This window comes from Hydra vulgaris, chromosome 12 (assembly GCF_038396675.1).
Source record: "Hydra vulgaris chromosome 12, alternate assembly HydraT2T_AEP".
NCBI classification, from domain to species: domain Eukaryota; kingdom Metazoa; phylum Cnidaria; class Hydrozoa; order Anthoathecata; family Hydridae; genus Hydra; species Hydra vulgaris.
In genome coordinates this window covers 5825001-5842500 of record NC_088931.1, presented here as the reverse complement: position 1 = coordinate 5842500, position 17500 = coordinate 5825001, and the positions used below count along the sequence as shown (strand labels likewise).

General features: G+C 27.7%; 2 protein-coding genes across 6 annotated transcripts in view; one reads left to right on the top strand and one right to left on the bottom strand.

Annotated features, from left to right (window-relative positions):
- LOC100202877 (homeobox protein aristaless) overlaps positions 1–3199 on the top strand; it is a 6278-nt gene extending 3079 nt beyond the window's left edge. Inside the window, exons 1-3 of one of the 3 annotated variants that reach the window (XM_065811332.1) lie at positions 1–86; positions 1575–1750; positions 2369–3199. The exon at positions 1–86 is cut by the window's left edge and continues 196 nt beyond it. In XM_065811332.1, coding sequence (XP_065667404.1) covers positions 8–86; positions 1575–1750; positions 2369–2803 — 690 coding nt within the window. In that variant the 5' untranslated portion in view covers positions 1–7 and the 3' untranslated portion in view covers positions 2804–3199. Of the gene's footprint in view, positions 87–1343; positions 1500–1574; positions 1751–2368 lie in introns of those variants that run through there. The other 2 variants (XM_065811333.1, XM_065811331.1) reach the window with 2 other exon arrangements.
- Positions 3200–12172: 8973 nt separating this feature from the next.
- Positions 12173–17500, bottom strand: part of LOC136087804 (uncharacterized) — a 6741-nt gene continuing 1413 nt past the window's right edge. Inside the window, exons 1-4 of one of the 3 annotated variants that reach the window (XR_010642082.1) lie at positions 15691–16059; positions 14993–15160; positions 14555–14847; positions 12173–14139 (exon numbers count right to left, since the gene is read on the bottom strand). Coding sequence is in view for 2 of the 3 variants with exons in the window: in XM_065811329.1 (XP_065667401.1) it covers positions 14740–14847; positions 14993–15160; positions 15691–15930 (516 nt within the window). In the remaining variant the exon portion in view is untranslated. Of the gene's footprint in view, positions 14848–14992; positions 15161–15690; positions 16060–17500 lie in introns of those variants that run through there. The other 2 variants (XM_065811330.1, XM_065811329.1) reach the window with 2 other exon arrangements.

Below are 17500 nucleotides of genomic sequence, written 5' to 3'. Positions count from 1 at the left end.
CCAGATAATGACTTTGTTAGGTATGCTACCAAGTAGTCAAGAGGAGAACAACAATTTCTCTGACTTTAAAGAAATCAAAGGGGAAGGTAGAAGTATTTATTATATATATATATATATATATATATATATATATATATATATATATATATATATATATATATATATATATATATATATATATATATATATATATATATAATAAATTGCATATTATTGCTTTTAGGTAGTGTGTTATTTTATTTTGTTGTTTACGTTTAATTTTCTATCTATTGTTTTATCTTTCCTTCTCTTTTTTTTGCGTGCAATTTGCAACAACAACTGCAACAAAAAACTAAATATTTTACTGCTGTTGGTGCAATTGCTGCTTGCAATTTATTTCATTTATTTCTCATATATTATGACTATTTATTAAAACATTTATTTTTGGAATGCTATTGTTAAAAATAGCATCAAGCAAATTTACAAAGTTCACACATTTGGGACAACTAATAATTTTCATAAAAAGCATAAAAATAAAGTTTTACTTTTCTTAAGATTTTATTTATGAATATGTTAATAATTTATGACTTTTTATTTTTTATCTTATTATTATTAGTTATTTATTTTACTATTTTGCATTTTCTGAAGTATGCTTTAATATTTTATTTTTTTATATTATGTTTTATCTAGGTGTAACTAATTCAATGTGTTATTGTTTCTATTTTATATAATTTCTATGCACCATTATTCAATGCTTTATTATTGCCATCCATTATGATTCCTATGTGATTTTTGGCTTTTGTTTGCCAGAAATAAAAGTGATTCTTTTGTTACATCGAGACAAATAAAGAGATTCACTTTAAATGCTGGTCTTTAATTATTTATTGGGAAACAGCTGCAAGTTAGCTGCAGGGGAAAATGTAAAAGAAACTGCGATTGCTCCTCCTTGTATTAATAGGCGGGCATCGTTTAAAGTATTCTGATTTTGTTTAAAAATTTAAGAATTGTTTTTCACTTTCGAATAAGTATTTTGACTCCTATAGCGCATAGCGATTTAAGTTTGCAGTAAAACAATGTCAACGTAATGCAAACATTTTTATAGCTAATAAGTCTCCAGCATCTATTCATTCTGTTTAATGGTATATAATCCGCATGGCTACTACTAAAACATTTCTTAAAAACTTGCATAAATGCCCTAATGATAATACAAATTTTTTTTTTATGTTTACTTTATTTTATATTTTATACAAAATTTTGTATTTGTCACGTGGTCAGTTAATTAAGGCTTTCTTTAGCTGTAGGAAGAACTTTCCGAATTTTTGTTTTTAAGTTAGTCATGTGATTTACAATTGCAATCATTTAAATTTAAGCATTATGAAAAAATTAAAGAGGTTTAAGTAGTGATGCCATGCGCAGCTTGAACAGTCTGTAAATACTAATCCTTCCAAACTAATCTAAACTGTTGTACATCTCAGCAGTAAATGGTGTCAGTGTAAATATGCGAGAACTAAATAATCATGGTAAATTATAGCTAAATAAAATAACTGCGAAGAGATAATAGAAAAAAATATATATTTTGTTTTTTATTTTTGCAGAGTATCAAAACCAACGCTTTTCAAACGGAAAGCGAAAGCAAAGAAGGTATCGCACTACCTTTACGCAATTTCAACTAGATGAACTTGAAAGAGCATTTGATAAAACACACTATCCGGATGTTTTCATGCGCGAGGAACTTGCTGTTCGGGTTCACCTAACAGAAGCAAGAGTTCAGGTACTAAAAGTAGATATAAAGTAGAAATAATTATTTTAAATTTTTACTATATTAACTATAATTTACAAGAACCTATTAAAAGCAGTTACAGTAAAATTTTTCGCACATAATTCTCTACCAACATAGAATAAAAAAAAGTTGGTGTGATTATACTACTCATTTAAATTTTGAAAAACAAACGTTAAATCACGTGTTTCGAAACTCATTTGGCAACAAAAGGTTACCAAACACCTGGAAATTTGAAAAAAAAAAAAAAAAATTATGATATGCTATATAGATTCTAAGTAATACTCTTTTCGATATATAAGAGGCTTAAATAATAAACTCGTAATTCAGCGGCTTGTTTTTACGAGTCGGATTGTTTGATGATAAGCCGTCCAATTAATATATTTTTTGCCGTGTTATTTACTTCATCCAATCTGTCAAATTAAAACTCTTTTTATAATTGTTTCTTATATACGGCATCATAAAAACTTTCTCAGTAAAGTTCATAGCAGTCGAATGCAAACCTTTAAGAAACATTTGCCGTCTATAAAAGATTATAGTTTGTACTTTGTGTTTAAGTTTAAAATTTTTTGAATTAAATTTTTTTATTTTACTGTTTTGCCATTATTGTAGGTATGGTTTCAAAACAGACGTGCAAAATGGAGAAAGCGGGAAAAGTTAAGTTATAACGTTCATCAACAACAACATGGTTCAAATGTCGATGTTTCAAGCCCTTATCATATATCTACAAGCCCAAAGATTCAGTCACAGCAGAGGCCAGTATCATCTCAAATGCCAACTCCTCTCTCTCACCATACTGCATTTCAACCTTGGGCTCAATCTCCATACTGTCCGCAATCTACATCTCCTTATCCTCAGTATCCACATTACCAACAGTCTTCAATGATTGGAAACTACGCTCGCCCATCATCATACCAATATATGTCTCATCATTCAGGTTCAGTTATATCTTCCACACCTGAAAATCTTTCACCTCAAGATTCTCAGTTTACTGGACATTCGTCATTTAACAATTTAAAGGGACAAAACCAGTTAATTTTTGCATAAAAGTTTTATATATTGATATGTCAAATAAGACTAAAGAAGACTGTAACCGAACCAAGTGCAGTACTTTACAACGCCATAGCTTTTGTGTGAGCGTAAAAAGGAGGTAAAGAGGTAAATATAATTCCTCTAAAAGACTCCACAAATAAGTTCAAAACGAACATTACTTTGTTGCAAGGTTCAATTTGTTCATGGCAAAGTTTTTATCAAAATCAAAAACAATAATAATAACAAATTCAATTTGAAACAATGTGTAAATGAATTATTTACTTTTTAAATGTTATATAGAGCAATTTTATATTTATGTTGTACTTCTTGTTTATAATCTTTTTTCTATTTAAATGCTAAATAATGTAAATAATGAAAAATTGACTTCATAAAGTTATAGATTTTTGAAAATTGTCTTCTTTTTTCAAACCTTAACATATTATTATTATTATTATTATTATTAATAGTAGTAGTAGTAGTAGTAGTAGTAGTAGTAGTAGTAGTAGTAGTAGTAGTAGTAGTAGTAGTAGTAGTAGTAGTAGTAGTAGTAGTAGTAGTAGTAGTAGTAGTAGTAGTAGTAATAGTAGTAGTAGTAGTAGCAGCAGTAGTAGAATTATCACAGATTTCTGGAAAAACATTTGAATTCAAATCATTTGTCAAACTGTAGCCAAAAAATTAGAGTATGTAGGACAACTGAAAAGAAACTTGAAACAAAATTTAAGAAATTTTGAAATAAAATTAATCTGTAAAACTTGCTGAAGGTAAAAAGATCAGTGGAAAAGAGTAGTCAAAAACATTGTTTTAAACAATCGCATGCCAGAAAGAAATCAGTTTTAGCAGCAATTCGGTATTGCTAAAATACGCAAAACTCTTACGGTAATGCTAAAACTTCTGCGCAAAAATAGTTTAAAAAATATTGGACCGGAGGTTATTTATACGTGAAGTTGACAATTTTTTTATTTATTTAAGTAATGATGTGCTTTTTTAACAATGCTTAGAAGATACCAAAATGTTAATGAAATATGTCAATAAGTATCAAGTTGACTGTATTAATATATGGCAATATTACACGCCAATAAATTACCACATTAGCATGATTGTACAAAAATATGACAATACTACATGTCAATGAAATATTACATCAATTTGGCTAGCAGATTTGACCTCAAATCATATTTGTTATGAATAAAGCAAAAAAATTACATAGGAGAAAATGATCTAAAAATATCGTTTTAAAAATATTTTATCGTTTACACAATTTTACAACTTTCCTAAATTCTTTATGAATATTTCAGAGAAAAATAATTTAAAGAAATGGTTTAACTAAAACTTTTAATTTTTGTGCTGCTTTGCATTTTAAATCCTTTTAAAAATTATTTTTGAATGAAGTATTCAGAACTTGTTCATCTGAGTTTGCTCTTAAGTCAGACTGTGAACAAGAATGTAACTATCTACAAGTATTTAAGGATTTATGGGATAATCCTATTAGGACCATCGCGCGGTAGTTAAGCGGGGGGAGGGGCGGGTGTAGAGAAGGAATGGGTTGGTGTTGACGCCCCGACGACCTTTTTTTGTAAAGGTGACATTTTTTTAAAATCTTCTCGCAAATAGATGATTATTAATTTCACTATGTTTAAACAACAAAGGGTTTTGCTTAAGAGACAGAACGTGTTTCTCCGCGTTTTAATCCAAATTATAACAAGTTATGTAATACTGACACAGAAGAGTTTAACCTACACAAAGCTTTTAACCGTATTAACTATGCAGGCTCATCTAAACGAGCAGAAGTTTCTGTACAGTCTATAAAGATAAATTCAAAAAAATCAAAGTTTTAATTTAAAAACCATATTACATATATCATGATCATGATGTTACATGGTCAAAAATAACAGATAAAGCGAGAGGTTTTTTAATTGAACATGGAACCCATTACATGGAAACATTACAAAACTATAAACCTTTAGAGTTGGAGTTTTGTTCATTGGTTACTTAGGAAACCATTAGTGGCAGATAATATAGATAGCAAGCCGATAACTTTCAAACATCTTAATAGTGGCTAGTCATCGGCTTAAAACTTTTAGAGGCTGCCACTAACAGTCCACTAATTTTGAAAAAAATTCCAGACTTTAAAATTTTTATACGCTTCGACATAAAATGCAATTACATGTTTGATAACATTTAATCGCAAATATTACAGAGATTTCAGAAATGTTCAAACTTATCAGACTTTCAATTTTACAAAAAAAAGGAAAATCTCATTAAGATCATTGAAGGAGAGCCTTCTTTTTCCACCCATTTAAAAAATGTACCTCGAACAAACTTATTTGCTGCCAAAAATCTAATAAAACCAGTTTTTTGAATTTCTTAAAGATGAAGTAATCCTTTAAATTTCTTTCCATTTCAATTCTATATAACTTTTTTAGAAAAGTACTTTCTTTTTGTGATTCTGTGGCTGTCGGTACAAAGTTACAAATCGGCAAAGAATTTTTCTTCAAAAAAGTTGTCTGTCTAGTCTTATTAAATCCGGTTATTTAAAACTTGAAAAAACTTGGTTTAAAATTGAATTTGAATGCGCTTTTATAATGCTAAAATCCAACCAATCAGTAAGTGTAGATGATATCAATATAATGGTAGTAACTACCAAAATATTTTATAACTATAAAATGGTTTAATAACTGTTGTTAAACCATTTTATAGTTATAAAAGATTTTTAAAGCTTTTTTTAAAACACTTTTAAACAGAGCTGGATTCAGCTTTTTTTGGTCTTTGAGATAGCTAACTTCCAGACATAGAGCAAACTCCAAACATTTATATGTTTATACTTATGTCAAATAAGGATGCTTTGCAAATAATTGCGATGATTGGAGGCTGGGAACAAAAAAGCACCAAATTTTGTGCCCCCCTGCCCCAAACGTGAGAGCAACAAGTTAATGAAATATTTTTTGTACAGTTTTTAACTAGACTAATATTCATCAATAAATTTTAAATTTCATAGTAAAATATTTTAGCTTTCAAAAATTATGACCATATAAAGTTTACACCCCCCTCAATTTGAGGGGGTTATAAATTTTATATGGTCATTATTTTTGAACGCTGAAAGATATATGAAATAATATATCTTTCAGCGTTCAAAAATAATGACCATATAAAATACTATAAAACTTATAATTTTGCGGGCTTTAGTTTTTACAAGATCATAACTTTTATAATTTACAAAAGTTTTAAATTTAAATTTTGTGTTTGGGTAGCGGGAAAACGTTTTAAGGTGTTTTTATTCCCAGACCCTCATTATCGCTATTTTTTGCAAAGCCTCCTTACTTGGCATAGACATGAACATACTTGAATTTGGAGTTTGCACAGTTTTCAAAAGTGTCTTCTCTGAAACATCAAAAAATCCTGCGGGCCCCCATACTTACTAAGGTATATAACATATCCTACCCTAAGGTAAAAGCTTCTGAAAAAGTTTTTTATTTAGAAACTTTTAAGCTGAAGTGAAGTGTTTATAATTGGCTTCAAAAACTATTTAAATAATCCAAAGCAATTCATATACGTTAATGTAGCATCACCAGTAACCTTGCTTGATATAACCTGTGGAGTTGCTCAGGGATCAATATTAGGTCCTCTACTATTTCTTATCTACATGAACGATCTTTGTTAAGCCTCAGAATAAATGGCAATTATGTTTGCATATGTCACGAACTTATTTTTATCTCTCAATAAAACTATATTTCTATTTCAGTATATGAATAGTGAACTAGTAAAACTAGTAAGAGATTCTGATTAGAAAAATCATATCGTACAGAGTTTTCAAAGGCGTCTGAAGCTATAATATGCAAGTAGACTAATAATATTAGATATATTATTAACTCATTTGTATATTATTATTGGTATTGTGGTCTATTCCGTGATCCGGCTACTTGCCTTACTGACATCCTCATAATAAATTACAAGGTAAAATCGTAAAAAAAAATTAAATAACGTTTTGCAAAAATGTCCATTTGATCCGTATATTAATAACAAACACCATAAAATAAATCCATTAATAATATAAAAATTAAAATTAAAAAAAGCAGAAGATACTAAATATATACTATACAAAATAGTCCCGAACATCGACTATCAAATTTAATTTTTCATTTTTAAAAATATCTCTAATTTTATCTTTATATTTTTCTTGTTTATTTTGTTATGTTAGCATGAGAAACTCATTTGTAAATAATTTTTTAATTTTTCCATCAAACTTTTCAATAAATATTTTTTCGTAAATGCTTTGTTATCATACCGACATCTCATTCTTTTAAAATATATTTCAACAATTAGATTTTCTAATAACTTCAGCCTGCATTTTTGTCAAATCCAAAAAAATAAATTTAAAATTGTTAGCATGAGGAAATTCGGTAGAGCTGGCCAAAAATATCTAAAACATAAAAAATGAATAGCTGTACTTTATCACATTCGTACATCATATGGGCAATATTTTCATTTTTTACACTGTGGACAAAGTTTGCCCTTTCTAATCTTAAAATCAAACATCTTTTCGATGGTCGGTGATATAAAATGCGATGTTTTAAAGAGAAAATTTAATAATAAAGATTTTGCTAGCTTTATTGTTGATGTTTCTTTTTTATGAATATTTAAAAAAAAATGTTTCCAATTTTTTTCATTTAGATTTTTCATGCTTTCAAAAGATGCTACCCAATTATAAAAATTATGTTTGGTTTTTTTATTGGTTTATTTAATAAACTAAATAAAGTTAAAACAGTTTTTATATCCGTACTTTGTTTTTCTTTTGGCTATATAAAAAGAAGCTTTTTTATAATCATAACTTTATGCTGCCATTTCCTTGGCAAAGCTTTTATAATATTTTCTAACTCGTTCTGAGTCAAGCCTATGGTTTTATGGTGTAAAATACTTGGATGAAATATTTTAGTTTCATCAGCTACTATTACTATGTCGTTTATAACGTGTGTTTTGTTTGAAGTTAAAAACATTTCAGGGAACCTTTTAATCATTGTTAAAAAAAAGAGGTTGATTCAAAATTTCTTCATTTTCAGTAAAAGGTAAAACATATTTTTCTTTTAATCTATGCCAATTAACTAATAGCTGAGAGTAAAATGGGGTAACATCTTAATCTGAGTAGGGACAGTTTTGCAAATCTATTTGTTTTGGTTTGCATTACTATCGTGGTTTCGCATTTCTATAATGGTATGTGAACGATTGCATCCATCCAAAGTCCATCTATATTTTCATTGTAAAATTTGCCAACCCATTGTAATTGGACAGCTTTATGTTTATTTATTAGGCTTGTAATTTATGCTTCACCGTTTTTTATTTTTTGCTGTGTTTTGTTAAGTCTACATATTTTACCTCCCCTAAAAAAATTAATTATTTTTGCCTCTATTTTGTTCAAAATTCTTTTGTTCTCGTAAGTAATACACTTAGCTATAAAAGCTAAGTGTATTACTTACGATATTATTAGAGTGTTTATAATTATTTTTCTACCTCTTAAACATTATTTTTACTTTTCTCATTTTTGTAAAGAGCGTTCTATTTTGTTAAAACGCTCCTTCCATTGGTTATCGTACTGAAAGTTTCCGTTATTCGAAAAAAATATTCCTAAGCTTTTAAAGGAGTTCTCGTCCCAATTGAAATTTAGAAACTCAGTTTTGTCTTTGAAAATATTTTTACTCATTTGCATATTATAGCTTTAGACGCCATTGCAAACCCAACTTGATGTAATGCTTATTACTATTACCGAATGTTAGATTTTTTTTCTTGTGGTTACATTTTAGTAGTTTTATCTAAATATTCATGTTAATAGCCTCAACGTTACAATACGTAGCGATAAATATAGACGTAGTTAAGTTATAGTTTGCTAAAATAATATAATAATAACAATAATAATAGCTAGCTGAAAAGCTGAGGGGTGTATACACACCGTATCTTTTTTTCAAGCAATATCAACTACCTATAGATTTATAATGTTTTAGCAAGCTACAAAACTACGATATTGTAGCATAAAATAATATTTTAGAAAGTCCACAATATGTACAAAATACAATATGTGGCTACATATTGTAGTTTGTAGCTAGCGACATACTACAATATGTAGTCAGCGACTAGTTTTAGATTTGTTTGAATGTTGTAACTAGCTGCATACCAACAATATGTAGTTAGCGATATATCGCAGTAATTTAAAATTTCCTTGTTAAATGCTAATCAAGCATTTAACTCGGAAATTCTTAGCATTGGTGCCCGAAAAAAACAAAACGATCAAAACCTTTTTGGGACACTTAAAAAAAATATATATATATAAATAAATAACATTGCAACCTTATGAGTTCAAATATTATTATAAAAATATTAGATCTGATACTTAAAAACGAATTTTTTAAGATGTAAAAGACAAAATGAAACAACGTGAGAAAAAAATTGTCCAAACAATGCTATAAAGCAAGCTATTCGCCAATCTAATCACTATTGAAGAGGTTTCCAACATTAACCGGAATCTCGATATTAAAAAAGATGATGACTAAATCAACCAAACAGTTTTCTTTTAAAGACATTTGAAAACATATTAGACAAATATGCTTCATTCAAAAAACTAACCAACCAGCAAATTAAACTTAAATAAAAACCGTGGATCACCAATGGCATACTTAGATTTAATTCTATTAAAAACAAACTATATAAAAAATCCAAAAAATGTAGAGATATTAGTACTAAAATTGAACTGTTTTCTAAATTTAAATTTTATAGAAACAGAATCAGCAATCTTTTAAAAATAAGTAAAAATCCTATTACATAACCTGTTTTAGTAAATCCTAAACAATATTAAAGTACTTGGAAAGGGATAAAAGAAATCATTAATATAAAACCTTTCTACTATAGTTCAACTCTCAAACTTAAATATAAAGTAAAAATCATCACAGATCAAACTACTGTATTGAATATATTAATCACCTTTTTTGTCACTATTCAATTTAAACTTCAAAACAAGATCATACCTTTAACATGCAAATTTACTGAATCAATTCTCAAAATTCTAACTTGCTCTTTATTGATCCTGTCACAAAAAATGAAATCTCCAATCTTATTAAAACTATTCTTAGAACTGGAAAAAGCTTTGGTCCTAATAGCCTTCCTTCGTTCCTTCTTAAACTTATTCCAGTTAGTAACTTATTGTTTTAAACCGATTATAGTCTTTTTTATTTTCAACCGATTTTTGGCGTTTTCATTTCCGACCTTTTTGTTTTTCGACCTATTTTATAGATTTTCATTTTGAGATAAATTAATTTTCAACCAATTTTCTGATCTGTGTTTTTAAAATTACAATTTTTATTTTTTTAAATTAACAATCAATAAGTTTTCCAAACATTCATTGAACCTTATACCTCCCGATTCTGAACTGAGCGCTTCAACCACTGCGTTAAAGCTGATCGAATTTGGCTCGTATTCAAATCAAGAACAAATTATACAAAATACATACCGGAAAGGCGTAGTTATAAAATTTAGTTTGAAAATACAGTAGGTTGAATATTCAGTAGGTCATAAATACAGTAAGTCAACAATTTAACAGGTTGGAAAATTAGTAGTACATGTTTTAATTAGGTATGAATATAAAAATCAAAAATTGTCGGTTGAAAATCAAAAACGTCATTATCTACGATTTACGAAATTTCAAAATTAGGTTGAGTTATAGACCACTCAGAAAATCATTCCCGTAAACTCAATCAAATATCTTGGAGTTATAATTGATTCCAACCTATCGTTTGTATCCCATGTTAAAAACTAAGCCATAAAATTAATCAGATTAAATGGAATGCTGGCTAAAGTTCGCCATTATATCAATCTGGAAAAATTATTAAATATATATCATGCCATTTTTAGCTCACATATACAATATGCTTGTCAAATATGGGGTCAATCTCAACAGCAAGCGGTTTTTAAGGATATGCCATCTTCAAAACAAAGCTTTAAAAATAATACATTTTCAGAATTACAAATTCAATCTTAATGTGCTTTATCTTACTTCTAATTCCTAAAACTTTGTGATTTTGTTCAATTCTTAAATTGCCAGTCTGTCTGGAACCACCAACACAAAAGCCTACCTCTTACATTCAACAATATTTTTCCTCAAAAATGCATATAACCGATACTATCTTCAACCAATTGATAATCTGAACCTAGCAGTCTAAAAACACCGTTCTGTCACTAATAGATATAAGTCCATAAAAAATTAAAGTATAAAATCTTGGAATAACCTTTCCTACAACCTAAAAGCTCTCCATTTAATCTATCATTTAAGAGTTACCTATTCCACTCCTTCCTAATCAAATATAGTTAATAAATCCAAAGATATGTGTATCTGTGAATAAGTGTTTGTGAAAAGTGCATGTAAATAAGTGTGAGAAATAATGTATGTATGTGTATATGTATGCATGGATATGTATCTGTGTATATAAGCTATATGTATGTATATATGAATCTATATATATATGTCTGTATATTATTATTACATTATATACGTATTATTACATTATATATGTATACAATACAAGGGATAAACGTATATGTGTTTATATGTATTTGTGAATGTTAGTATGTACGCTCTAAAAAAACTAACGCCAAAATAACAAAAAAAATATAACGCCAGTTATCAGTTATATTAGCGTTATATTGGCGTTATATTGGTGTTATTTTGGCGTTAGTTTTATCCGTTATATTTGCTCAACTCTGGCGTTATATTGAAGAGAAGATGACCTAAGGGCAAATGCGTTATATTTGGCGTTATATTTATTATACTGATACTATTTTTACGAGCACATGGTATTAAAAAACAAAAACAAAAACGTTTTAAAATAATAATCACTATATAAATAATTTAATTGACTATGATCAGTTAAACTATTATTGTATGTTCAGTTAAGTTATTATTATATGTATTGGTTGTGAACATATAGAAATGTAATAAAATTAGTAAAATAAATTAAAAAATAATTGCAAGTGTCTAAAGTTTACATATACAATTTATAAGCATTTAAAAAATGTATAATATATAACCTTAAAATTGGGTACAAGATGTTGACACCACTCAAAATTACAAAACGAAAAAAGATATCCAATTTATATCATGTGTGTTTTATAATATATTTTCATTTAATTGATCATTTATAAGTATTTTAAAAAGGTATAACCTTACCATTGTTACTTGATTTTCATGTCACTAAATATAGGTAAGATATATATTAAAAAGGTTTAATATATATTAATTTGAACAGTTGTTTATAACTATTTTTCAAAGATATAACATTACTATAGCTTCTAAGTGTCGATGCCACTAAAGACTGCAAAATACAAAACATAACAAGAAAAAAAACATCTTCAAAATGTCATTTATAATGATTTTAAAAGACATCATCGGTAAGATTATCATTGAAAAAACACATCATAAAATAGGGTATGACATAAAATCATAAACATTTTATTGGTTATTTACAAATATTTCGAAAAGATATTACTTTACCATTGCTACTGATGTCACAATTGCCATTGATATCACTCATAAATAAAAGAAAAAAAGAAAAAAGAAAACAGGCAGACAAACTCATCAAAATATATGGATTATATACTTACAATGAAAAGATACTTGTGACTTTAAAAGTGGTACCAGATGTTGATCCGTCAGTAATAAATGTTGCAGCCACTAAATAACACAAATTAAAAATATGTATAATATATATTAATTTAAATAGTTGTTTATAATAATTTTTTAAAAATATAACATTACCATGTCTACTAAGTGTCGATGCCACTAAAGAATTTAAAATAAAAAGTCTAATAAGCAAATAACTTAATAGTTTATGGAATACAAAGTCGTGTAGAAAGATACATGCAGCTTTACCACTAGTGCTAAATACTGTTGGCACTAAAGATTACAAAGTAAAATGAGCAATAAAAAAAAATATCTTCTCATACTAAGTCATTTGTATCATTTTATTTATGATTTCCTTATATCATTTATGTCATAACAATCATTTTTGATAAGATATAACCTTACCATTGCTACCAGACGTCATTAAAGACTTCAAAATAGAAAAGATAACAAGCACAAAATTATCTTCAAAATGTATGTCATTTAAAATGATTTTGAAAAGATATAATCAGTGAGATTATCATTGGAAAAAAAAGTTGTCACCACCTAAGAACACATCATAAAACAGGGCATAATATAAAATCATTTATTTGGTTTTTTACAACTATTTTGAAAGAATATAACTTTACCATTGCTACTAGATGTTGATGCCACTAATAAATACAAAAAACAAACAAGTAAACAACCCCTTTAAAATCTATAAAGAATATACTTGTAGTGAAAAGATATATGTAACTTTACCACTGGTACCAGATGTTGATGATACTTGAATCTGTATAATAAAAAAGTTGATAAGTAAATGACACTTTTAAAATTTATGAAATGATTACTCATACTGAAAAGATAAGTGTAACTTTACCACAGATAAAAAATGTTGTTGCTAACTAAAGATTATTAAAAATGTTTAATTTAAAAAGTCATTGAAACTAATTATGAAAATATATAACATTATTATTGGTACAAGATGTTATTCCCACTAAAAAATACATTTTTTAAATAAAATGTACTATATAACCGAACCAGTAACATCTGCAGACACAGGTACTATTTTTAGGGTTCTAAAGTTTTTATAATCATCAACTATTGGTATTTATTAAAACAAAAGCATAAATAATATCACACACACAGGCACAAACACACACAAACAGATATATTTTGGAGTCAATAAAAAATCTTTTCTTCAAAGCTATATTTATTATTTACAAGGTCATACAGGTTATGGTTTATTAAAATTTTTAAGACTTTCGTCAGTAATTTTAATCAAATTTAATTATAAAATAATGTGAAGTTTTTTTATTAGATATTATCAGTTTTGAACATTTGTCAACAATATTATAACAAAAACTCAAAGACCAAAAACAATATTAAGACTAATTAAAAGAAATTAATCACATTCTTAATTATAAGCTATTGATTTGTAGCACATATCTTGATGCAGCCTTTGATTTGTACGGATATTTAACTTTTAAGATGGTTTCTTGGAAAATCCCGAGTAATTGGGCAAAACAAGATGGATAAGATAAATCTTTAAGATAATAAACTGCTACAATAGCAGCTAAAACCTCTTCCATGCATGTTAATTGAGAACTACATAATTCTTCTCCAGCTCGTGAACGAATACCATAAAAAAATCATTTATCACTACCTGTGGTCCATACAATGAGGGCAGAGTAAGTTCCGCATCAATGCTATCAGACTAAAGGAAAAAAATAGAAATGTTTATGTATTTTATATAAAATAAACATTTAATTAATAATTTTGGTAACCAAATATGAAACTTATACTTTATTTTGTTAGAAAGTCAGGTACAACCAAAAATAAAACACATTAATAAGATAACAAAGAAACTTTTTTTTTTCTTTTTCTGTTATTCACCTCATCAAGGCCAAGAAGGCCACCACAGATGAGGAGGCTACTTAATAGTGGTTATAACCCTCTCTCAACTCTATACTCTGAAACACGAACCTTGACGAACAAGGCTGCTGCGCGGAAAAACAAGTTGAGTGCTGTACTACCAGGGACATGGTGGGGATCGAACTCGGAACCTCTTGCTTATGAAGCGAGTGCTTTACCACTACACCATTACCGCATTTTAACTTATTTTTACTTACATGTGATAGCAAAAAAAGAACATCTTTGCTTTTTTTAGAAATAAACATTTTTTGCAGCTCCATCATGCTTGAAACAACATTCACATTATCACTAAATGCAGCCTTAAGAAACCATCTAGAATTAGTAACAATATTTTCATGTTGGGGAAAAAACCTTTTAAATTCTTCAATAAGAAGAGATAGAGCTATTCGAAGTCTATGCAGAATTTGATTGAATATATTAGATGATGATATAGGCTTCTGTTGAGGATGCTCAATACAGCAACAGATGGAACAGCTTTTGCAAGTTCATTCTGTAATAAAAATAATATAAATAATTAATAGTTAAGTAACATTTAAAAAAAAAAGATATCATTGATTAAAATAGTACTTTGGCTATCAATAACATCTTTTGTATCAATACAGAAAATAAATCAATTGTAAACTAACTGTTAATACCTTGAGCTCTAACTCAGCTGATAAAACTGGTTCAGCAAGTGTCCCGATATCTTTGATGGCTAAACTATTATGCCCTCTAGCTAGTTGTAAAAATTTTGAGGAACTTTCATTCACCTTAGACCATCTTTGTTGACGGAGATTATTGCTTATCTGCCGAAATAATGGTTCCTAAATACAGAAATAATGGTTCTTAAAACATAGGTTTAAACCAAATACAATATTAAACAGCTATCCTTTTTTCATCAAATCTAATCATTGTACTTCCATAATCAATTGTTTTGTTCAAAACAAACTTAACAAGAAAAACTACTAACACAGTGGAAACCTCACAAATTAACCAATCAAAATTGATGAAAAATTCCTAAACAATCTATGGAGACTACATAATGTTGTTACATTGGATGTGTGCTTTATTTTATAAACCAACAAGTCAGACACAAGTTTATTAATAAATGCAAGTTAAGTTGGTGAAAGTGAATGACAGAAAACAATGTATAAAAGCTATTTCAGGCCATGTCTTAAGAGTTAAGCAATTTACATACACATTAAACTATTTTAAGCAGTAAGCAATTTCAGTTGAGCAGTTTTTTTGTAATTATTATAACAAAAAATTTTATTATTATTAATACATTTTTTTATAAAATGAAAGAGTTACAACAAGAAAAAAGTATATGGAAAATTACTTGTAAAAAACATACCCATTCATGCTTGAACTCAGGATAGAGGTCTCTTAAAGTAGTCTTGAGTCGCGAGAAGAACTCTCTGTTACCAAACGGGTCATTGCCAGTCACCTTTAATGCTGAAAATTGAGTAAGAGCATTCTTTAGTTCTTTCATAACATAAACATTATAAGCTCCATTGAGCAATTCTATAATTGGCTTAGAAAAATAAGTTAACAGAAGATCCACATCCAATTGAGGAAGTTTGACTTTAGACATCTAAAAATATCCTAATTTTAAAACCTTATAAACATGAACTTTTCAATCTCAACATTAAAAAGTAAAATAACAAGATTAGAAAATAGTAAAATAGTCATTTTTTACAGCAATATCACATATAAGTGAAAAAAAAATTGTTTATACCATTCAATAATACAACTTTTTACTGTAAAACTTTAAGTTGAGTTTATTAAAAAGTTGAAAACCAGAGAGTTACTCAATAAAATGTTTCATACCCTTAGATTCATACTAGTATCTTATTCAACATGTTAGTAGATTTAGCACAACTAATTTTAGTTGTATTATTTTTATATATAAAGAATATCTAACTATCCATCATAATAAAGTCATCTAGTCTATAACACTATAAAACATATAAACTTTTATTCAACCATTTAAACTTCTATAAGTGGTTTAAAAGATAAATCTATCAAAATCTATTAAAATCTAAATCTATTAAAAGATTTTATATTGCTTTATAGCCATTATTATCTAATAATTACAAAATAAATAAAACAGAGTTTTAGTATTTCCTAATATTTATTATTATTTAGCTTTTAGTGTATATATTAACTTTTTTTTTAAACTTTAATGAAGATTGGTTGAAAATATGATCTTGAACAGTCTTAAAGATAATAAATTCCACAAATTTTATTGTATTTGCTGATTTGAAACACTAGTAAAAGATAAATTTGGAATAGCAAGTGGAAATACAAGGATGACATCACCAACTGATAGTGTAATCCTGCACCATGGAAACTGTAAATTCTCAGGAACTACAATATTCCATGAAGAAAATGCAGGCAATCTGCAGGTGTAATAAACATTAAAATGTAGTGTTTAACTTGATCGTTTCAAAGTGTCTCTTTCCAGATTTTGATATTATTTTAGGGATTTGATAGAAAATAAGCTGGTCATTTTCAAAAACAGTTATAACTGATCCAATTTTATATAAAATGTCATCAATTTTTGCACTTTGTATTGCTCCTGACATATATTTTAACTGATCCTCCTCACAATAGATATCAGTTTTAATCACACCTAATGAATTAAAAAATTGTGCAGTGGTGTTTGCTATCATTGCCTTACATGCTGTATATGGAATGTTCTTAAAGTTAAAATGTCGATAATTTTTAACCACTTGATGTTTTCGCTCAAAAGCCATGCACATGTGCACTCTTAAAGGTCCTGATGTAGATGCCTGAACTGGATAGTGTTTTAGGAAATGAAGCTTTGGTATAAATCTATAAGGATATAAACCAAAAAATAGTTCATGATGCACAGCAATGATTTCTTTTAAATCAGTAAGATTTTTCTGATATCATTGGAGACATACATAGCTGAACTATTTGTATCAACTTTAGCAAGCATTTAAGATGTTCGTTATGAGGTAAAATATTTTTCAATAAAAAAAAAGGTAAAACTCTTGTGAGTTTTTGTATTTGACCACTTCCTAAACTTCCTTTAATTTTACATGTTTTTAAAACTAGACCAGGTTTTTCAATCCCAAATGGATAAATAAATGATTGTAGCCATGTATTTAGTGATAATACTGTTATAAAATTACTTT